This window comes from Gymnoscopelus braueri (assembly GCF_963280865.1).
Source record: "Gymnoscopelus braueri genome assembly, chromosome: 3".
NCBI lineage: Eukaryota > Metazoa > Chordata > Actinopteri > Myctophiformes > Myctophidae > Gymnoscopelus > Gymnoscopelus braueri.
Genome location: NC_137612.1, coordinates 7,962,851 through 7,985,328, shown reverse-complemented (window position 1 = coordinate 7,985,328; position 22,478 = coordinate 7,962,851). Strand labels below are relative to the sequence as shown.

The following is a 22,478-nucleotide window of genomic DNA, read 5'->3' as shown; positions in this document are numbered from 1 at the left end:
TGCAGGCTCCAGGCTAACAGCGCTGGGATGCAGACAGATGTTGAAGGTAGACAAGGTGGAGGAATGAGTGGGGTGGTGGGGGGTGGGGGTCTGTACTGATTAACCATACATACCCTGGCCTAGAGTACCTATTCTGGGGCAAACATTTCGGCGAAAATAGCAGACCTGCAAGCTCACAAACAAATTTTGACAGCTAATTCTGATTTAGTCTTTGTCTTTTGAATAAGACACCGTTTAGTTTTAGTCCTATTTGAGTCATCTGAAATGATTTAGTCTTAGTCTAGTCTTCTTAGTCGACTAAATATCAAAATCTTAGTCTTTTAGTGTTTTAGTCTTAGTCTTAGTCAACAAAATGAACACTGCTCACAGCACATGGCGTCGCAACGTGTTGTTAGCTTGTAGATTGGCTGTTTTCGCCGAAAAGAGGGAAAAAAGACGGGGGCCCAGTATAGGTCCCCTGGGTGACTCCGGTCAAGGTCAGGATGTATATACTGTAGGGTTCAAGTGCTTAAACAAAGATCAACAGCACTGTCAAAGAAATGTGTGCATGGCTGCCATGTTGTTGTCATGCCTTTGGGCAGCCAGCTGGGAACCCTGAAGCAGAGCTCTTCACGGGTCTAAAAGAACGGACCGGAACCCAAAAGGAAATGCGAAATCTGATCCGTTTCCGAGCCGTTCCGAGATATATTACAAATAACAAAACCAAACCCGGCCGGATGGACCCGACAATTTCGTCCGATTCCGAGCCGTTCCGACTTTCTTTCTTTTTTACAGACCCGGAACGGTGACATTTTTTTCCCGAAACCCAATTATTTCCTACAAAAATAAATAAATAATACCCGGATCCACTCGGGTATTTACACATAATGATGGACAGACCCGAGTTCCGAGGTAATAGGTACCAAGTGATTATGATAAAACACGGATCCGACCCGTACAGGTCTCGGGTTCTGTGTCGGGTATTTCCGGAATCGGGCGGCTCGTGAAGAGCTCTACCCTGAAGCCTATAAATGCTCCGTCGCAGACCTACAAGCTCACAATAGCAGAGCGAGCTACAGGCTCACAACACTTCAGCTTAACTCTTTGACTGCCAGAGTATTTTCATAAAGTACTCCCCCAGTGCCAGCAATTTTCGTGTTTTTTTATTTTTATATTTTGAATTTTTTCATGAACATAATTTAAAGACACAGCACAAATCCGCCACTAGAGAGCAGCACATGACAGCTTGATCAGGTCGTTGGATCACTGGCACCCTTCTTGAGAGATTAGACAGGGAAATGCATGAAAACGGATGTGACGTAGTCTCACATTGTCTGATCGGCCAAAATTACGATGTGATACAAGACGGCGATGACTGATCGTCACCCAGACCATAGATTATAGAAGAGAACCTGTCCGTTTGTTTGTTATACCGTGTGAAAAACCGTTTGTTTACCTATTCTGGACGAAAATGACCGGGGAAAAAAATCTAAAACCGGAAACGGAATCCAGTCGAACGCGTCGACGGCCAACTGGACAAAGTAGCAATTGACGCGTTATCGCGTCAAGGGCAGTCAAAGAGTTAATAGTTCTGCTATTTTTAACGCACAACGCGCGATGTGCGACTAAGTATGAATTGGGGCTTAAGGAGATCACAGCAGCATTGCTACGCCTCATACTCCTTTAGGAGTAGAAGTACTGTAGAAGGAGGTCAGTCGCTCTAGCTGTTGATGGAAATACATGACCTCTGTCTCAAGTCTCTGTCACTCGCTATTAGGCCTGACACATTCACAAAAAGGTGAATCTACCAGCTACTAGATCAGTGGATTTCAAAACAATTTTTAATTTCAAGGACCCCCATAACAATGAGAGTATAGAAATGGAACCAAATGGACCCTTACAGGTGCATTTGGTTCCATTTGTACAGGTTGGATGAGCTATGTGTGTGTCAGGGCCGCGACGGGCCACAGAACTTACCATACAGATTGATGTATCTGATACAGCTCTCTACAACAAGAGGAATAGGTTGACCTGAATCCTGAGAGAAAATAAAACAATAAGGATAAGGCATTAGAAACAATAAAATTGCACCATAACCAATTCATAGCTATTGCTGAGATGGTTTTTACACTACCAATCACAATCACTTATAAAAAATATCTTGTATTAAATGTATTGACCTATGCATAAACTAGTGTGTGCTACAGTATAACACATTAAATGAACAAATACATGTACAGTAAACGTCCTTAATGTGTGGTGAAATACACAAGTAAATAAGCAGCATACAGAACATTGGAAACTTTATAATTCATAATACATGTCACAGGAAGCAAATAGTCATACAACGCCAGTAGCATGCGAGTGTAGCTCATTAGTAGAAATGTGCAGTTAGCGGAAGGCAATGTTACTGCTATTAGTCTGAGTGCTAATTTAGCTCTGACAGTGCAAGAATGGACAATTGTGGGTAATTTTTTACACTCTCGGGTTTCTTTGGCTATTAAAAAATAGCAGATATATACAAGCTCATAGCGTGGCACCGAGTGCCGCGCTATGAGCTTGTACTGTAGATCTGCAATCTTCGTAAAATCGTGAAAATTTGTATACAAGTGTCTTCTAAATCCTAACCGTTTTTTGAATAAACTTAAAGGGATACTTCACTTTCACATAAAATAAACATTTAAAAAAGATATTAAAAATAAATGAAAAAAGTAATGGAAAAATCACGGCCCCCTCACGCATTAGAGTGTCCTACTAATGTGTGAGGGGGCCTTTATTTTGCCATAACTGATTTCATTTTTTTTAAATATATTTTTTTAATGTTTATTTTATGTGAAAGTGAAGTATCCCTTTAAGTTGCTATATCAGTGGTTCTCAAGCTTTTTCATGTCAAGGACCCCCCGAAATGATATGTATTTGGCCGCGGACCCCCATGTCAAAATATTTTGTTCCAGGGACCCCCCAGAAGCAAAGATTTCAGTTCAAAATGTTCGCTTTAAAAAATATATATATTCAAAGATTTGCACACATTTTCACGATTTTTCAAAAAAAAATAGCAGATCTACAAGCTCGTGGTGCGGCACTCGGTGCCGCACCACGAGCTTGTATATCTGCTATACAATAGCCAAATTGTATGAATAGCCAAAGTATAAATTATGGACAAAGTGGTTAAAGTTAAACTCTCAAAGCGCAGTGACTTTTGCAGTGCAGCGCAGTTTATCATTATTCAGTTATATCCACTCTCAGAGATAGATCGGCACTCTGGAATTTAATGGTGTCGTGATTTCTTCTTCTTCACCCCCTGAAACCTAAATAATTTCCCCACTAATAGTACCTGAATACGAGCACGGGCATTCCTTCTTCCTCTGAGACAGGAAGCCGCAGACAGAGCAATGAGCAGCAGAGGGAAAGTGGAGGCAGAGGAGGGAGAAGCACAAAGTTAGAAAAGCTCAGATGACAGACAGACAGGCAGACGCCCCCCTCAAGGTTAGAGATGGATCTGTAAGCATAGGGGACTGTGGCAATGGGGATGGCTGGAGGAGACGCAGCAATGGGCTGGTTTATACAGAGAGAGGAACACAGCAAACCCAAAACGCTGCCTCCTCTCTCTCTCTCCGCTGTACACAGACTGACTGGGTTTTGAAGAATACAAGAACGCTCGCCCCAAAACACGCTCGCCCCCGGGGTCTAATCCGGCGACCTCGGAACGGTCGCCGACCAGGTATTCCTAAACGTAACCTCTGTAAAACTATGCCAAAAACGAACCTTATTCCTAAATGTAACCTCAGTAAAACTACGCCTAAACCTAACCTTATTCCTAAACGTAACCTCAGTAAAACTATGCCTAAACCTAACCTTATTCCTAAACGTTTCCTCAGCAAAACTATGCCTAAACCTAACCTTATTCCTGAATGTAACCTCAGTAAAACTATGCCTAAACCTAACCTTATTCCTGAATGTAACCTCAGTAAAACTATGCCTAAACCTAACCTTATTCCTGAATGTAACCTCAGTAAAACTATGTCTAAACCTAACCTTATTCCTGAATGTAACCTCAGTAAAACTATGTCTAAACCTAACCTTATTCCTGAATGTAACCTCAGTAAAACTATGCCTAAACCTAACCTTATTCCTGAATGTAACCTCAGTAAAACTATGCCTAAACCTGACCTTATTCCTGAATGTAACCTCAGTAAAACTATGTCTAAACCTGACCTTATTCCTGAATGTAACCTCAGTAAGACTATGCCTAAACCTAACCTTATTCCTGAATGTAACCTCAGTAAAACTATGCCTAAACCTAACCTTATTCCTGAATGTAACCTCAGTAAAACTATGTCTAACCTTATTCCTGAATGTAACCTCAGTAAAACTATGTCTAAACCTAACCTTATTCCTGAATGTAACCTCAGTAAGACTATGCCTAAACCTAACCTTATTCCTGAATGTAACCTCAGTAAAACTATGCCTAAACCTAACCTTATTCCTGAATGTAACCTCAGTAAAACTATGCCTAAACCTAACCTTATTCCTGAATGTAACCTCAGTAAGTCTATGCCTAAACCTAACCTTATTCCTAAATGTAACCTCAGTAAAACTATGCCTAAACCTAACCTTATTCCTGAATGTAACCTCAGTAAGACTATGCCTAAACCTAGCCTTATTCCTAAACTAAACCTCAGTAAAAAAACGAATACAAGAATACAAGAACCGCTGGGTGTGAGTGGTCCGCGAAAAACAATAGGGGTGAATGTGTTTTGGGGCGAGCCTTCCGGTGACCGGTTTGAAAATAAAAACCAAAGCAAATAGATGGTAAAAATTGTTCAAACAAACACAGAGACAGCTCACTGCCACTCTGTCCGCTCCAGCAGAGCCAGAGGAAAAGGAGGAGGAGGATTATTAAGGCTCATTAATGCTTCATCGAGCGACCATGTCGTACGAACCAAAACAAATAAAAGATGCATTTGTAAATGAAAGTTAATGGAATATAAATACTAAGCACGTCTTATTTTTGTCGTGCGGGTCGTTCGACAAAGCGTGAATTGTCCTTTTTGAAGGTTAAACACAGACGTTGTTACAGCATAGGACAAAGGCAGCTGGAAGAGGAAGGAACAGAAGGCGAGAGCGTCGAGGACAAGAGAAGGAAGAAGGTCGAGAGCTTCTTCTCCAGCCTCACAGGTTACAGGTCAGTCACACACACACACCAGCACTAAAGGGATACCTTGATGAAGGTCTCCATATTGCCGTTAAACAGCTTATGGTTATACGTGGAGCGTGGCCTAGGCTTCCGCATTTTCTGTGGTTTAGGGGGTAGAGTGGGGGGCCTGGGAGATGATGGAACAAGGGAATAAAATAAAAATATCAAAACACACTGCGAAACAGTAACAAAATACCATGGAGGCTGGTAACACAAGAATAGCTAGTTTCACTAGAACACAGGGCAAGGGGTCAAAAAGTCTTCCCTGTAAGTACAGGATGTGTCATGTGTGGATGGCAGTGCGGAGGAGGAAGTGATATTTATTCAAACTGTTGAAAACAAAATCAAAAAGCAGACGTTTATATCCTGCTGGCCTGGTGTTATTTAAAACCCAATTGGTCTGGCCTCTAATTAACCCCTAACTAGTGCTGAGGGATTTGGGGGGGGGGGGCCTGCAAGGCTCTCTAATAAAGCACTCCTCTTGACAGATTGAAAACACAGCATTGCTTAATGACTCCCAATGCATACAGTACCTGCATGAAAAGACATTTAAGCGAGGAAACAGAATCGAGGCCACCGGCTGACATTTCATGTCGTCCCGATAGTTTAACTTATAGTGTGTGTGTATGTGTGTGTGGGGGGGGAGTGGTGGAAAGTAACTAAGTACATTTACTTATGTACTGTACTTAATTACAATTTTGAGGTATTCGTACTATACTTGAGTATTTCCAATTTCCAATACTTTTACTTCTACTATACTACTGTACATCTCAGAGGCAAATATTGTACTTTTACTCCACTACAATTATTTGAAAACTTTAGTTACTCGTCACAGGTATTTGCAGGTATAAATTATTACATTATAAAACATACATTAACCGCTTTAGCCCTATTTTATACATAGGCTATTTTCAAACATTTTAGTACTTTTACTTTTAGTACTTTAAGTACATTTTGATGCCAATACATTTGTACTTTAAATCAAGTAAATTTTGAATTCTGGACTTTATTTCTATATTGCAGTATTGATACTTCTACTTAAGTTAAGAATTTGAGTACTTTTTCCACCACTGGGGGGGGGGGGGTAGTCAATGGTTTTCATTAAATGGATAGACCAATAGCTACTGAATGAACCTATACAGCATTTCAATGCCCGATTGCATTTCAGAAAACACACTTGACTTCCCTGTATTTGTCTATATCACAAGATTCTCAGTAATGATATATCTGTAGAATTGGAACCCTATAGAATTATTTATATCTTTTCTCTCTCCCTCTCTCTGTCACACACACACATATTTGTATGGTACACAGATGGCTATCTGTCTGGACAATGGTCAGGTTTCAGGCCTTTGAGGCATGGCCACACACACACACACACACACACACACACACACACACACACACACACACACACACACACACACACACACACACACACACACACACACACACACACACACACACACACACACACACACACTCTCAGTTACGCACTCATGCACGCACACGCACACGCACACGCACACGCACACGCACACGCACACGCACACGCACACACATATACTCTAATAGCACCCCTGCTCCATCTGCAGGACAAACACAGTAACAAAGCCGCGTCGCAGCCATTTCCGCCTTCCTATCTGAACGACTCCCTGAGCACAGACCCAGATACACAACAACTCATTTTGACAAGCAGCATATAAAAACATGCAGCTCAGATTTGTGTTAACACAATATCTCGGTGAAAAGCTACATATTGCTTTTCTGAACAGACGGCAAACGATTGCAATATGGCCCTCAACAACAACAATATCACACGCATAGGTGTGATTATATTACTCATGTAAGCCTGGCAGTCAAATATGTAGTGAACTGAAAATAGTTTTGTGGTCCCTTGCTTCACGGAGACACTTTATCGATTTGCTTTCATTTTGCTTCTATTCTACTTTCACTCTCACTTCCTCCCTTTTTATGGTAGAATTTTAACCACTTAAACCCTGGTGTCCCTATTTTAGACAAATCAAAACAGGCGATAATTTCTTTGTTGAAAATAGCCGCAGCTCATCTCATCACAATGGGTTGTGGGATAAACTCCTGCTATTAGCCTGAAAATGCATCTTAATTAATTGGATGAAATAAAACCCCTCCTACTGCTACACTTTGGTACAAAGAGATGTTTAATCCCTCACAAGAGATTATGTGCAGTATATTTAAAAGCAAGGACACATCTTTGCTGAAGCTCTGTGCTGTGCCCCACGCTCAAGGCCACTCCACACCAATGATTCGCCATGCAACTCCTTGCAACTACTTGCAACCAATATCCCCAATGGCAGTTGCGACTAGTTACATCGGTGCGGTTTGGCCTTTAGACTACTTCCCCACTGAGATTTCTCGGATCCTTATGAAAGGTCAGCGTCCTTTTAATTTGGAACCATTCTTCTGCATAGATTTGTCTCTGAATGGTTTCTTATTCTGTTCTGTATCAATGGAGTGAATGCCTTGTAAAGATATCTAGGTGCTTGTATCTCCGGGTGATATGTCCTAGCCTGGCCTGAATCTCTGTGTGGAACCTGCATTCCGCGAATACAAAAAAAAGCCTCTGGTGATAAACCTGGGCCCTGATTGGTAGCCCCACAACTTCGGGGGGCAGGGACGTCCAAATTTTTTTTTGGTTGCACTGGCAGATTCATCTGGTTTCCAGGCTAGATCTGTCCCTCTTTGCGCTAAATGTAGTATTGTGGTGGCATCATGGTCTATACGGCTGGCTAATGTTTGAACAAACCACTGATGGTGTTGATGGACATTGTCATTTCATCATGTTAAATAAAACAAAACAAAAATTATCTTACCTTGTGGTTCCACACTCTGCCCTTTCACCTGTGGACCAAAAAGAAAGGACATATCAATTCAATTCAAAGGAGCTTTATTGGCATGAGAAAACATGCGTTTACATTGCCAAAGCAAAGTGTCAAAATATAGTAAACACAGTTGAAAATGGGGAAAGTATATACAGTTGTAGGGGGTACAGCATTGTGTAAACAGAGCTATGTTATGTTATATGTACAGTACAGGGTATGAAGCTTTTTGAGACAAATAGCAGCAATCTTTTGCAGTCACTTTGGGACAAATAGCAGCGTATCATTAAACATGCCAGCGTGTTTACAGCGGTGAGGGGGCGAATGGGGGGTAAATGGGGGGTAAATGCCGTGGCTCTAATGCCGTTCATTCAAACACTTTAAACTCCTGAGCGTTGATTGAACTCTGAGTGTTAAAATATGGACCGGGTCCATATTATTCACACTCTACCAAGTTAAATTAACATCAGGATTTTTACATTGTAGGGAAAAAAACGACTATTCATCAGTCGTAGCCGTAGTAACCTCAAGGGACCCAGAGAGACCCTGCAGGCAGAGGAAGGGGGTCCATGCTCTGCTCCCAGAGCAAAGAATGAGGTGGGGGTGAGGGGGGGTGAGGGTGGGGAGCAGACGGGTGTGTGTGGGGGTTGAAGGGTGGGTGGTGGTGGGGGTGGGGGGAGGTCATCTAACACTGGTGTCACTGAGCGATGTCTGCACTGGCTCACTGACTCTTTTGTTCCTATATGAACCACCACAACATGCATATTGAAATGTGCACATAGAAATGCCACACACGCACACGCACACACACGCACACGCACGCACACGCACACGCACACGCACACGCACGCACGCACACACGCGCACACGCACACGCACACGCACACGCACACACACACACGTTTGCATTACTATACTCGTGAGGACGTCAACATTTTAGGGCATCGCGATGGGTTGTGTGCTTGTAGATCTGCTATTTTTGAGGCATAACTTCAAGCCCCCTTAAACCTAATAATCCCTTAATGTCTAATCCTAAACCCCAACCTGAATATTTTCCTCATTGAATAAGCCTAGTTCTGAAAAATCTAGTTTTTTTTAAAACCATAAAAACAACCATTTCTCTTGTGAGGAAAATTGTCCTCACAATCTATATTTCTCAAATTCAACGATACTTGTGCTCACAAGTATAGTAATAGAACAATAACACACACAAGCACAGACGCACACGCACACGCACACGCACACAGCCACACGCACACGCTTGTGGTGCATCATACATACAGTACAAAGACAGAATCAAACTCCCAACCATGCTGCGTTTGTTAGCAGGATTAATGTGTGCAAATCTAGGCAGTTGCTGAGGCCAACGACTTCTCTTTTCTATTTCTGATAATAACAACGCATTCTAACCAGCGCTTCCCCCCATAGAGAGAATAATAGCATGCCTGCTCTCACACAACTGCATAAATTAAGTCATTTCAAAGAGCATGCAGCTTTATATGAGTTAGGGGTCTAAGAAGATGTCTTTGTGCGTCTATTGACTTGACCATTGACTGCAGTGCAGTCACTGCACAAAGAGTTAAGACCAGAACACTATCCCAACAGTTTATACAGTCTCGCTTTACAATGGACAAAAGAGACGTGAAGGCCGACACGTTTCTCTATATACATAATTTTGGCAGTTCTGCTCCGGGGTCTCTGGAGCGTTCATGTGAGGAAAGAACAGAAACAAAAACATTACATTTGCCACTTGTCATTCCAATGAGCGATAGTTCTTCAGCACTTTCAACATTTACACTGGCTCTCCCCAAGCAGAAACAAACACTGAGATGGGGTTTGCCATCATTTCAGTTCCCAGAATGACAAACGCGCGCACGCACGCGCACACACACACACACACACACACACACATGCACGAGTATAGACACACAAACACATCGTCTATTTTGGTCTTGAAGCAAAGGGCTAATGAGCTAAACCCTGGGCCCTGAATGATCACCTGAATAATTAAACATGGGCAGGACTTTGCCAGCCCCCACATGCCCTCATGTCCACATGCTGCCTGCTGCTGCTCAGCGCTACGGTCATTCAAACACATCTAAGCCACATCAGGCGTCAGATTGATATGAAACAGTGTTTATGTGTATATGAAACTAAGTACATATAATGACCCCCGTTGCTTTCCACGGAACAGAGAAAAGAACCTGAAGGATACTTGGGTTTTGAATTAAAAACCAGTGGTGGAAAAAGTAGTCAAAAGTTTTACTGAAGTAAAAGTATCAATACCGCAATGTAGAAATACTCTGTTACAAGTAAAAGTCCGGAATTCAAAACTTTCTTGAGTAAAGGTAGTATTGGCATCAAAATGTACTTAAAGTACGAAAAGTAGAAAGTACTCATTATGCAGAATGGCCCATTTCACAAGTTTTCAAAATCTTTTGAAAATAGCAGATCTACAAGCTCACAATGCGTCGCATCGCGACGCGTTGTGAGCTTGTAGATCGGCTATTTTCAAATGGCCGAAATGTATATAGGGCAGAAGTGGTTAATGGTATGTTTTGTAATAATAATCAAAACCTACAAAGTAACTAGTAACTAAAGTTTTCAAATAATTGTAGTGGAGTAAAAGTACAATATTTGCCTCTGAGATGTAGTGGAGTAGAAGTAAAAGTACTGGAAATCGGAAATACTCAAGTAAAGTACAAATTCCTCAAAATTGTACTTAAGTACAGTACTTGATTACACGTACTTAGTTACTTTCCACCACTGCTGTAAAAACCAAAGCGATTTGGAAGGCATACAGTCTGTACACCTTGTCTGTCGTACAGGCCTCAGCTGTCTCTGAACGCTGAGCCTTTTCCATTAACCCATTAATACCTGGAACGCATCTGTGTCACTTTAGATGTCTTTGGCTATTCAAAAATAGCAGATATACAAGCTCGTAGCGCGGCACCGAGTGCCGCGCTACGAGCTTGTAGATCTGCTATTTTTGAAAAATCGTGAAAAAATATTTTTTATATTTTTTTCAAAAAACTGTTAGGATTTAGATTTTTTTTAAAGAATGGCCTCAGGTCTTAATGGGTTAAGGAGAAAACTCCTGGTGCCGGAGCAGCTGCTGACATGGGCCTGGTCCTGGGCCAGCTGATTGATTGGGCGTAACCTGTTCACGGATGAGGTGACAAGGGGTTCCCCCCGGGAAGGGAAGAAGGGAGGGGAGTGGGGGGGGGCATTTTCCTCTTATGGCCTGGAAATGGAATCAGGCTCTTGACGGGACCCTCCCTGAGGCTATTCCTCTATACAGACACCAGCCAGATCGTTCACAGCACCAGTGGAAATGACCAGAGAGGCGAGTCCAGACCTCAAAGGAGATTTTGATGTTTTGATGAGATCGCCTTCCTTTTTGAATATTAACTCCACCAGCCTCTGTAGCATACATGGGCAAACTGGCGGCCCGGGGACCACATATATATGCGGCCCCCCACCTTCACTTAATGCGGCACGGAGGTTAATATTGGAATGCTGATATATTATTGATTTCAGCTGGTACAATTCCAAACATGCAAACCTGACCCACTTTAATTACTTCAGGCTATATTAGTAGCTTAATGTAGTAGGCTAGTATTACAATTCGATTGTCTTTTTTTATGTCCAATGCATTTGTATTTAAGTTCATAAAGTTAACATAAGAATGTAACTAAATACATTTGAAATGAAATAAGAAAATACTTTTCAGGATTCCAATTTAAAAAATAGTAAAAAAAAATATTCGGGATTCCAATTCACAAATAGCAGATCTACAAGCTCAAAACGCATCAGCTATTTTTGCTACTTTTGTGTGACATAGAATTATAGGGGATTAACTCACTCACTGCCATTCACTAAATGGCCCCAAAAAGCCCACACTGCCAGGATTTTGCGATTTTCTTACCTTTTCAAGTAGTCACAGAATATTTATCTCCAGTACGATCGATCCCCTGATGGGTTGCTAATCACGGAGGGGTTTCACTGTCATCGCGATTCCCGTTCGCTTGTTATACCCAGTTGAAAATAGCATGTTTCGATCAAAAATACATAGTAAAACACAGGAGCAGAGATTCTAAATATTTCCCTAATATTTTAACAGGGAAGTGAATGGAGCAGTACATCTTTGGATCGCGTTATCTCCTGGTTCTTTGTAAAAAGAAATAATAAAGATAAGAGGTTTCTGCCCGACAGTTAGGCCTGTCCCCGACTAAGGATTTGTTTAGTCGAATCTAATTGGCGACTAATTGCCAATAGTCGACTGGCAGTCGACTAATATATATATATATATATATATATATATATATATATATTATTTTATTAATTTTTTTAGGGCCAAAATACATTTTATTTCAAAGGGCCAAGTCTACACAGTTTGTTTTGTGTCTCCAGCAGAGTTTCTAGTGTCTCTATCTCTCTCTGGAAGAGGTTGCACATGAACTCTGCAGCCGCACTGAGGCGCTCCAACACAGACAATACCAATACAAGGACGAGGAATAAGAAGAATAAAGTGGAATTTACGTGTGGTTGCAGGTGTAGACTTGGCCAAAAAACGATTAAAAACATTTTTGGTCCTTAAAAAAAAATATATATATTTTTTCCGACTAGATTCGACTAAGAGACACGCAGTCGACTCGGACCCCCCGCGACTAACCAGTCAACTAGTCGACTTAGTCGAGGTCAGGCCTACCGACAGTATATGCAATGTGTGAGTATGGAAATATCGTGGCCCTCTCCATCATCAAAGTTGCCCACACCCCTTGCTCTGTAGTGTCCCTTATACCTCTGTCACTGCTGCTCATTACAGTATAGAGGAGCTACTGTAAATCATGAGCCTGAGGGCGTCTATTTTACAGACTCACTCATCCCCCGGATTCTTTGGGTCTTAATTAGAGGATAAACACACTGGACAAGGCGCCATGCCATTTAACCCATTGAGACCGGGAACGCATGTGTGACATTTTTTTATTTGAGCTAAAAAGCGTTATTTTACACTTTGGCTATTCAAAAATAGCAGATATTACATACAAGCTTGTACTGTAGATGTGCTATTTTTGAATGTGTGCAAATCTTTGAATATATATTTTTTAAAGCAAACATTTTTTTTACTCAAATATTTGCTTCTGGGGGTCCCTGGAACAAAATATTTTGAGATGGGGGTCCACAGCCAAATACATATTATTTTGGGGTGTCTTTGACATGAAAAAGTTTGAGCACCACTGATATTAGAGCAACATAAGTTTTTTCCAAAAACTGTTTGTAGAATACATATATTCAAAGATTTTCACACATTTTCAAGATTAAAAAAATAAAAATAGCAGATCTACAAGCTCGTAGCGCGGCACTCGGTGCCGTGCTATGAGCTTGTATATCTGCTATTTTTGAATAGCCAAAGAAATAAAAAAAATGACAGAGATGCGTCCCCGGATTGAATGCGTTAACAGACATCACAGGAGGAAACGCGGCCCTTACCTTCACCCAGAGTCTGCTTCAGTAGGTCATGCTTGGCCTGCAGTTTAATGATGAGGTTGCTGCCGTTCAGAAACTCCTTGAATTTCTGCAGAGAGACAAAATGGAGTCATATATTAAGTGAGTGAACAGCTCTAATGCAATCTGACAACACGAGGCCCCACATAACTCGGTGTCACTCATATAACGACACAGGCACAAATTCAATTTGTTCCATTTGTCATTTCATCTTTGTTTACAAATGATGTAGCAATGATGGCTTGATTTTTTATACGCAGAGCACTTTTTTTCCCCGCCAGGGCCCTAGTATTCTAGTTCAGTGGTTTTCAACCAGTGGTCCGGGGACCACCAGTGGTCCTTGAGGGGGTTCCAGGTGGTCCCCGGCTAAATGATGGAGAGTTGGTAATCAAAAGGACCCTTATAGATCTTTAACTCTTGAGAGTGTAAAATTATTGTTAAACATCTGTTATTACTTAATTAAAGAATTGTTATTTTGATCGACGTTTTGCCTGTTGTCTCTCCTATGGTACCAGCATCAATACAGCATGGATGGAATTGTGGACAAAATCTTATCCAACGATAAGAAAATATTCTAAGTCTTGGGTCTGAGAGTCTAAATCTCATCAAACGGTGGTTCCGTGGCTCAAATGCTGAATAAATAATGGACCTTGATATGAAAAGGGTTGAAAACCACTGTCCTAGTGCATGCAGATCAGTTGCCAAACATTGTCTACTTTGTAATTGTTTGAGTTTCACATACTGGAGTCACCATGCCATAGGACCACAATGGAAACAAGTTTTGTGTTATCCTTTTAGCCTAATGTCTGACTGTACCATGTGCTGTTTACATTTCTGACTAATAGTAATAAAGTATCCAATCAATCAATCAATCTACCCCATGCAGCTGTCAAATGAATGGTCCTGAACTGGTACTTTTTGGGGACTTTGGTCTCCTGCCTCAACAGTGATCTCACGTTTCACAAGTTTGTTTAACTGGTTTTGATTTTTTGATTCAAGAAACAGGTAAAGAATTGATTGCATATTATCACATTTCACTCATTTAAATTTGACCCCCTGGCTTCCCTTACTGCAAAGTGGAGTCTTCCGGGACCAGCCGGGGAGAAGGGCATTTCAGAGATTTAAGTCCAATTAATGATTTTTTTTTGTAGAGCTAAGATACTTCCTTGATTACTCTGTACGTGTGTCCACTGAATGACAGTGTCCGTTGAATAGCTAACTAACAAAAGCTCAAATGAGGTCATGGATAATCAGAAATTGATTTCCCTAAAACAGTGGGAACATGGCGTTAGCTCAATTCTTCTTCTAAAGTACACATCGGGGTAGCTGCAGTGTTGATTTCGTCGACTAAAACTATGACGAAAAATGTTACGTCGATTACCTTTTTTCACTGACAAAAACTAAATAAAAACGAAGCTATGATGACTGAAACTAAGACTAAATACAGTATATCGACAATTTCGTCAACAAATAAAAACTAAACTAAACTAAACTGTTAGTGAGGGACTAGTGGAGAAGAGATACAGTAGAACTAAAAGACAAGTCGTTTTATGTCTGGTTGCGCTCGGGTGTTGCGCCCTGAAAATAGCAGATCTACAAGCTCTACTATTTAGCTTGTAGATCGGCTATTTTCAGCATGCAACCAAGTGTAAAATCGGCCATCAAGGCACCGCCAAAACACATTTTAGTCGACTAAATCAACTGTAGATTTAGTCGACTATTATATCTTATGATATTTAGTCGACTAAAACTAAAACATTTCAGATTTTATTCAAAAGACTATGACTAAAACTAAATACAAATTTGCTGTCAAAATCAACACTGGGGCAGCTGTTCACCATTAGAGAGCATTAATAATCATATAAAAACAGTCCTGAACTCACGGTAAAGTAGAAGACTTCAGTCTCCTGCTGGTTTGACCGCCTCTTGGCGACGTTCATCTTGCTCATGTACGACTCCGAGGCCACGGACCTGATGGACTCGGTGGAGCGGCTGTGTGTGAACGCGTCCGACACGTCAAAGTCCTCCACCGTCAGCATGTCCTGGAGCGTCTGCATGGTCGCGTCCAGGGTCTTTCTCACCTGAAAGACAACAGTGTGTGTGTGAGTGACAGAGGAATATGTACCACATGACATGTTCTCACTGCACATCATCATCATCGCTTCACCACGAAAAAAGGCCTTTAGTTTGGGGGCGAAATAGAACTTGAGCAACTGTCAGTGGTGGAAAAAGTATTCAGATTTTTGGGCGGTGAAACCGCCCCTATATGTGAGGTTTGGACATCGACATTCGCTGCACTGTGATTGGCCACCATTGTACCCCCCCCACCCATTGCACCCCCCCAACCCTGCGCTGTGATTGGCCACCAGTGTACCCCCCCCTAACCCTGCACCGTGATTGGCCAATCACAGTCTATTCAGGACTGTGATTGGCTAGTGAAACATGACACATGTGCATAGCCCTATAAATAGGACTATGCACTTAAAAAAACCACATTTATGTTTTTTTTTAAAGTTAGGGGTGTACAATGGTTGGTCCACAATATAACTTTTCTTTAAGTGAACTTCCATCACTGTGATGACCACTGTGACCACACCGCCCACTTCACACTGGGTGTGATTTTTTACTTTAAATAGCAGATCTACAAGCTCACAATGCGTCGCGACGCATTGTGAGCTTGTAGATCGGCTATTTTCAAATGGCCGAAATGTATATAGGGCTGAAGTGGTTAATGTATGTTTTGTAATAATAATAAAAATCTACAAAGTAACTAGTAACTAAAGTTTTCAAATAATTGTAATGGAGTAAAAGTACAATATTTGCCTCTGAGGTGTAGTGGAGTAGAAGTAAAAGTTATTCAAAATTGTACTTAAGTACAGTACTTGAGTAAATGTACTTTACACCCCTGGGAATATGTACCACATAGCACACATCATCACTTCATGACGAAGACGAAGGCCTTTAGTTTGGGGAGCTTGAAACAAGGAGAAATAGAACTTGAGCAAAACTGTTGAGAGTTTCATGGACGAGCATGAATTAATTCACCTTGGCAGCTAAATCCATTTGAAAGACAAATCGACCCCCAGAAACAATAAATAATACAAACGTGGTGCATCCCTTTCCTACACTAAAGCAGGTCCAGGACTATCAGATCAGACATAAATACTGTAGAACCCGGAGGAGAGAAAACATAAAAAATGTGTCTGCTGTCTAGCAGATGCATAAACGGGGTGAAAATAAAATATTAAATGGCTCTTTTTTTTGTGTGTGTGTTTGAGGCTGACACTGATAGGGGCCACTTTAAATAATAGCATGGCTCTTCCATTACCCACCAGATGAAACAGGGAGAGAGAGAGATAGGAAGGGACACAGAGGCATTGGTGGAAGGCAGGTCTGGCAAGCCATGGTTATTATCACCACCATTAGCACCTGCATTCTCTACTCTCCTGCCTGCTGAGGGCCTTCTTCTACATGTATGTGTCTTCAGAGATAGCACCTCATTAGCGCCGTCGCAACCTAAACATTCTCAGCTCCTGTGGAGCGAGGGTCAGTGGAGTCTGGTTGTTGCAAGAACAGATTGTTAAGGCCCTCCTTCCTGGGCTCTGTAGTGGATAAAATTCATATAACAGTCATTGTGGTATGGATTAATTGAATGTATTAGTAGATGCAACAATCATCACCTGTTCTTCCTTGTTAAACTCCTCTCCCTAACAAAGTCTTTAAGAAACAGTCGACTCATGCTAACCTATTTCAAACGTGCCGACTATGTGCGAGTCAGTTATAGAATAAAGCCCATTTAAGGAATGACCATCTGTTGTTATACCTCTGTGTACCATCCTACCAAGTATAAATATGTGGAAGACATTGGTGTTGGGAGTGATGGGGGAAGCCCTGGAGGGAGACACTAGTCTCTCTCTGCTGTGATGAGATCTACAATAAACATGGAGTTTGGTTCCTGACAACTGAGTCCTGCATCTTCCTGATCTGTTTAATTTACATAAAGTAACATGTAAAAGCTGCCATTACAATTGGCGCTGTGAGCAGGGTGGATGCTTTGCTGTTATAGCAAACACTCCACTTAGAATCTTAAGAAGATGGGAGCAAAACCGAGCAGAAAGAAAATGCAGCGACAACTTGACGACCAACAGAAGGCCTTGGAAGATCAACGTGACAAAGCGAAGAGAATGCAACAACAACTCAATGACCAGCGTGACAAAGCTAAGAGGGCCGCAACGCTACAGCAAGAACAACTCAACGACCAACGTAAAGAAGTGACATTACTGCGAGAACACCTTGACAGAACTATGGTGACATTAGCAGATCTACAAGCCAATACTTCTCCTGATGACTACAATGTGAGGCAGAAGGAGCCAAACTGCAGGAGAGACACACAACTGACTGCTACTACACCCAAGGAACACGCAGATGTCACAGCGACGCTCTGTCCAAGTAACCTATTCCCATTAATTCCATATCCAAACCCTCATCCCCGTCCGGGGGCTGGGGCACAGCAAGCAGAGATAGATGCGTACTCTGCAACAGTACATGTTCAGCGAAACTGGACACCTGATGAATTCAATGACATTGTGAAGGACCTTCCAGACCCCATAATTGACGCGGTACGTTGGTGTACGGCTGTGTTAGATTTGATCGAGATGTATGGGCCATCGACAAGAGAGCTGGAATCAGTATTTCGCAAAGTTTTTGGATTAAGGTGGCTACGTCTCAGGGGAAACTTTGATGTGACTGGAGAAAGAGATGACATCATCACTGGACAGCTGCAGAATCGAGATGGTCTTTTTGACAGGGTGAAAGCAGCTTTTCCAGCACACACTGATTGGCCGAAAATTCACAGCACTAAGCAATGGGCTGATGAAACCTGTGACACCTACAGAAATAGAATGGAGGACTGCTTTCAGAAGCATTGTGGTGTGACACTAGACAACCTGGCTTACAGTGACTTGTTAAAAACTGCCGTGATCAATGGCTTGCGCCCGTCCATCCATAACCGGGTTATGACTTCCTGTATTGGATGGGAAAGTCGGAACCTCACTGAGGTGTGGGGACATGCACAGCACGCTGAGAGGCACATGCTCTCACAAGAAGACGGGAGGAAGAAGAAATTGGAAAGAGCACAGTTGATGTTCTATGAGAACTGCCAGCAGCAACCAAATCAGGAGTCACATAGGAAGAAAAGGAGCCGTGAATGGAGGCAAAGAAGAGGAGGAAACAGTGAGCCATATGACATAGCGGTCTTATGTCATTACTGTGCCTCAGATGACCACATGGAGAGGGAGTGTCCTGTCGAAAAGAGGGCATGGCTGCACCAGCAGCACCCAGACCAGGATCACGAACAATATGGTGCAGGGTCTGTTCCATGCAACTATGGGCCAGGTGGAAATGCTGTGGCCAACTATCCAGAACGGGGTGGACCACATCCACTGCCTTGCCCCACGTCGGGCTCCGCGGACTCCTTGGCAAGATGGACCAGGTGACAATGTTAATACAACAGGCACCAATCTACTACATGCGGAGCAGGCCACACACATAAAAGGTTCATGTCCTGAGTTATGTTCTGAACGGTTTAATTTACTTTGCAAGTTCTATTCATTGTCATACTAAAAATAGTGAGTGATAAAATGAATTTATTCGAGATAACCTCCTTAAAAATTGCAGTACAGTCCGATCCTAAATTGAAAATTATATTCTACTAAATTAATGTAAGAAAAATATTGTTTAATGGTACTTCCTTAAAAATCGCAGTACAATCCGATCCAAAATTGAGAATTATATTCTACTAATTAATGTAAGAACAATATTGTTTAATGGTGGGGTAATATGCATAAAAGAAAAGACAATAATGTCATAGAACTTGAGTAAGTCAGTATTGTAATCTATTTCCACACACATGAACTAAATAGTTCACTTATCAGTCTGGTTCCCCCATTTCTATTCCTCTCCCCAGAATAGCTGACAGGGGGGAAGGGGGGTGGCAGGTGCGATAGGGGCCGTGTGTGTCTGTGTGTGAGTGAAGATAGACCAAACACTGGAACAGGAATACATTTGCGTTTTAAAATGTATCAAAGTAATTATTCAAAATGTAGTGTTTCAAGGCGCTCAATCAATAATGTGAAACGGGTAATTTAAAACAGATTTTATTTGTCTCCAGTCCACTTATTGTGCTCTTGCTAGATAAATGTTAAGTAAAACTCGGATTAAAATAAACACACCACGTGTAGGCAAATTCCCATGTGGCAAGAAATTTTACATAATTCTATATTTTTTATTCCATGTAGTGAAAATACCCGAGTGAAGAAAATTCCATGCTGTGTTGATAATGCCATACGTGATGAAAAATCCATTCGGTAGCAAATTCCACGTGTTGATATAATTTAAAATAAAAGAACAAAAAAAATGTAATAATAATCCTAGTAGGCTAGAACTTTTTTAGAACAGCAAATTGTTACAGCAATTTTTGAGTGATTGATGGAGATAGTATAAAGACAGGTTAAACTGTACCTCGGTTGAGTATTATTACATGTTACTGCAAAAAGTTTGTGTGCAGCTTTCCGGATCATGGGTCCGGCCGATGGTTTCTGCAGAACCATTGGTCAGTCCATTATTCTATGAAAGTACTCACAAACTGTGGGGGGTCAGGGAACATTTATTTCCGACCATTATTTGACCATTGGTCAGTCCATTATTCCGTGAACGTTACTCACAAACTTTGGGGGGTAAGGGAACACTTTTATTAAGGGAACGTTTTTATTTAAATTGTATTAAATTAAATTAAATTAATTTTCGATTGAGGACTTTTATGTCAACAAGATCATATGGAGTCTAAGACAGAGACCGGTGACAGGCCGAGATAGTTCTATTTTTCAAAGGATCAATTACCTGAACTGATGGGTACATTTAGGTCTTAACTAGCTACTAAATAGGTAATACAATAAAGCTAGGAGGTTTGTAGTGTGGAACTACACCACCATAATAGTATTTAAAAGAAGCAATGGCAATCTTTCCCAAAAATGGCAGATCTACAAGCTGCAGATCAGATATAACATTTCCAAAAAATTGTATAAATCTACAAGCTGCATCAGTTGTTTAACAAATGTCAAAGAGCATAGCATTATCAAAGATACAGTATGCCAAAAGGTCCTATGATTTTTAAATACATAAGTGAAGTGTGGGGAAAAATTGTTATTGGTGTTGACTTTCTCTGTAACCATTACTGTAGAATTGTTGAATACACTGTTTGAGGATACGTGACCAGTAGCATATGCGCAATGCTTGCTTGTCACTGCCATCACACGTGTATCTAACAATACAGTTTTTTTTTGAATATTTGTACATGATTGTATCCCATTGAATTAGCATAATGTCCTGTCATTCTATGAATTTTCTCTATTTTTATAGGACATAAATACTTTATATTTATGCCCTAAGGGCTGGAATGTAGTGGATAAAATTCATATAACAGTCATTGTGGTATGGATTAATTGAATGTATTAGTAGATGCAACAATCATCACCTGTTCTTCCTTGTTAAACTCCTCTCCCTAACAAAGTCTTTAAGAAACAGTCGACTCATGCTAACCTATTTCAAACGTGCCGACTATGTGCGAGTCAGTTATAGAATAAAGCCCATTTAAGGAATGACCATCTGTTGTTATACCTCTGTGTACCATCCTACCAAGTATAAATATGTGGAAGACATTGGTGTTGGGAGTGATGGGGGAAGCCCTGGAGGGAGACACTAGTCTCTCTCTGCTGTGATGAGATCTACAATAAACATGGAGTTTGGTTCCTGACAACTGAGTCCTGCATCTTCCTGATCTGTTTAATTTACATAAAGTAACATGTAAAAGCTGCCATTACAGCTCTGGGGAGATACAGTACACTGTAAAAACCTGAGGGTATGTTTTTTAACCAATTGAAGACCTGAAGCCCATTCTATAAATGTCTACAAATCCCAACAGTATTCTGAAAAAATAAAAATGTTTCTATATCAGTGGTGCTCAAACTTTTTCATGTCAAGGACCCCCAAAATGATATGTATTTGGCCGCCGACCCCCATCTCAAAATATTTTGTTCCAGGGACACCCAGAAGCAAAGAATAGAGTTGAAAATGTTCGCTTTAAAATGATATATATTCAAAGATTTGCACACATTTTCCCTATTTTTCAAAAATAGCAGATCTACAAGCTCGTAGCGCAGCACTCTGTGCCGCGCTACGAGCTTGTAGATCTGCTATTTTTGAATAGCCAAAGTGTAAAAGAATGCATTTTTAGCTCAAATCAAAAAGTGACACAGATTTAGTATGTAGATAGTTCACCCCAAAAAAAGTTTTTCTATTGATTAGTCATCCGCATGCAGACTTGAATTCATGGATACTTTTTAGTTTTTGTCGCATTCCTAATTTGATGACCAGCGGACCAGTAGGCAGCGGTTCCGGTAGGTGACACAAAGGAGTACAGTGGAGAGGGGAAACAGGGAAAGAGAGAGAGCAGGGGAGTGACGCACAAAGCAAAATGGTCCGCCCAGCTCGGGAATTGAACCCTGGAGACTCGCTGTCAGGCATCAGAGCCTATGTAGTACGCACGCAAACACTCGGCTATATTGGGTGCCCCCACAACCAAATGGATCCTTGCGGGTCCATTTGGCTACATTTGTACATTCTCAGAGTTACCAATGCATAAATTAACACTAAGGCTTTTACTACTGTATGTAAGAGGGGAAAGGATGCTGAGCCTTCATGGGACCCAGTGTTGATTTCGTCGACTAAAACTATGACCAAAAAAATCGTTGACTACTTTTTTCACTGACAAAGACTAAATAAAAACTAAGCTATGATGACTAAGACTAAATATATAGACAATTCTGTCAACAAATAAAAACTAGACTAAAATGTTAGTGAGGGACTAGTGGAGAAGAGAA

The 22,478-nt window shown here is 41.3% G+C and overlaps 1 protein-coding gene across 1 annotated transcript in view; it reads right to left on the bottom strand.

The window, feature by feature from the left end:
* The window catches only part of srgap3 (SLIT-ROBO Rho GTPase activating protein 3), a gene marked incomplete at its 3' end in the record, with an annotated part of 151,414 nt that overhangs the window by 21,245 nt on the left and 107,691 nt on the right, over nucleotides 1-22,478 (bottom strand). Inside the window, exons 9-13 of the mRNA XM_080423383.1 lie at nucleotides 15,426-15,623; nucleotides 13,528-13,612; nucleotides 8,029-8,056; nucleotides 5,201-5,303; nucleotides 1,957-2,017 (exon numbers count right to left, since the gene is read on the bottom strand). Coding sequence (XP_080279509.1) covers nucleotides 1,957-2,017; nucleotides 5,201-5,303; nucleotides 8,029-8,056; nucleotides 13,528-13,612; nucleotides 15,426-15,623 — 475 coding nt within the window. The remainder of the gene's footprint in view (nucleotides 1-1,956; nucleotides 2,018-5,200; nucleotides 5,304-8,028; nucleotides 8,057-13,527; nucleotides 13,613-15,425; nucleotides 15,624-22,478) is intronic.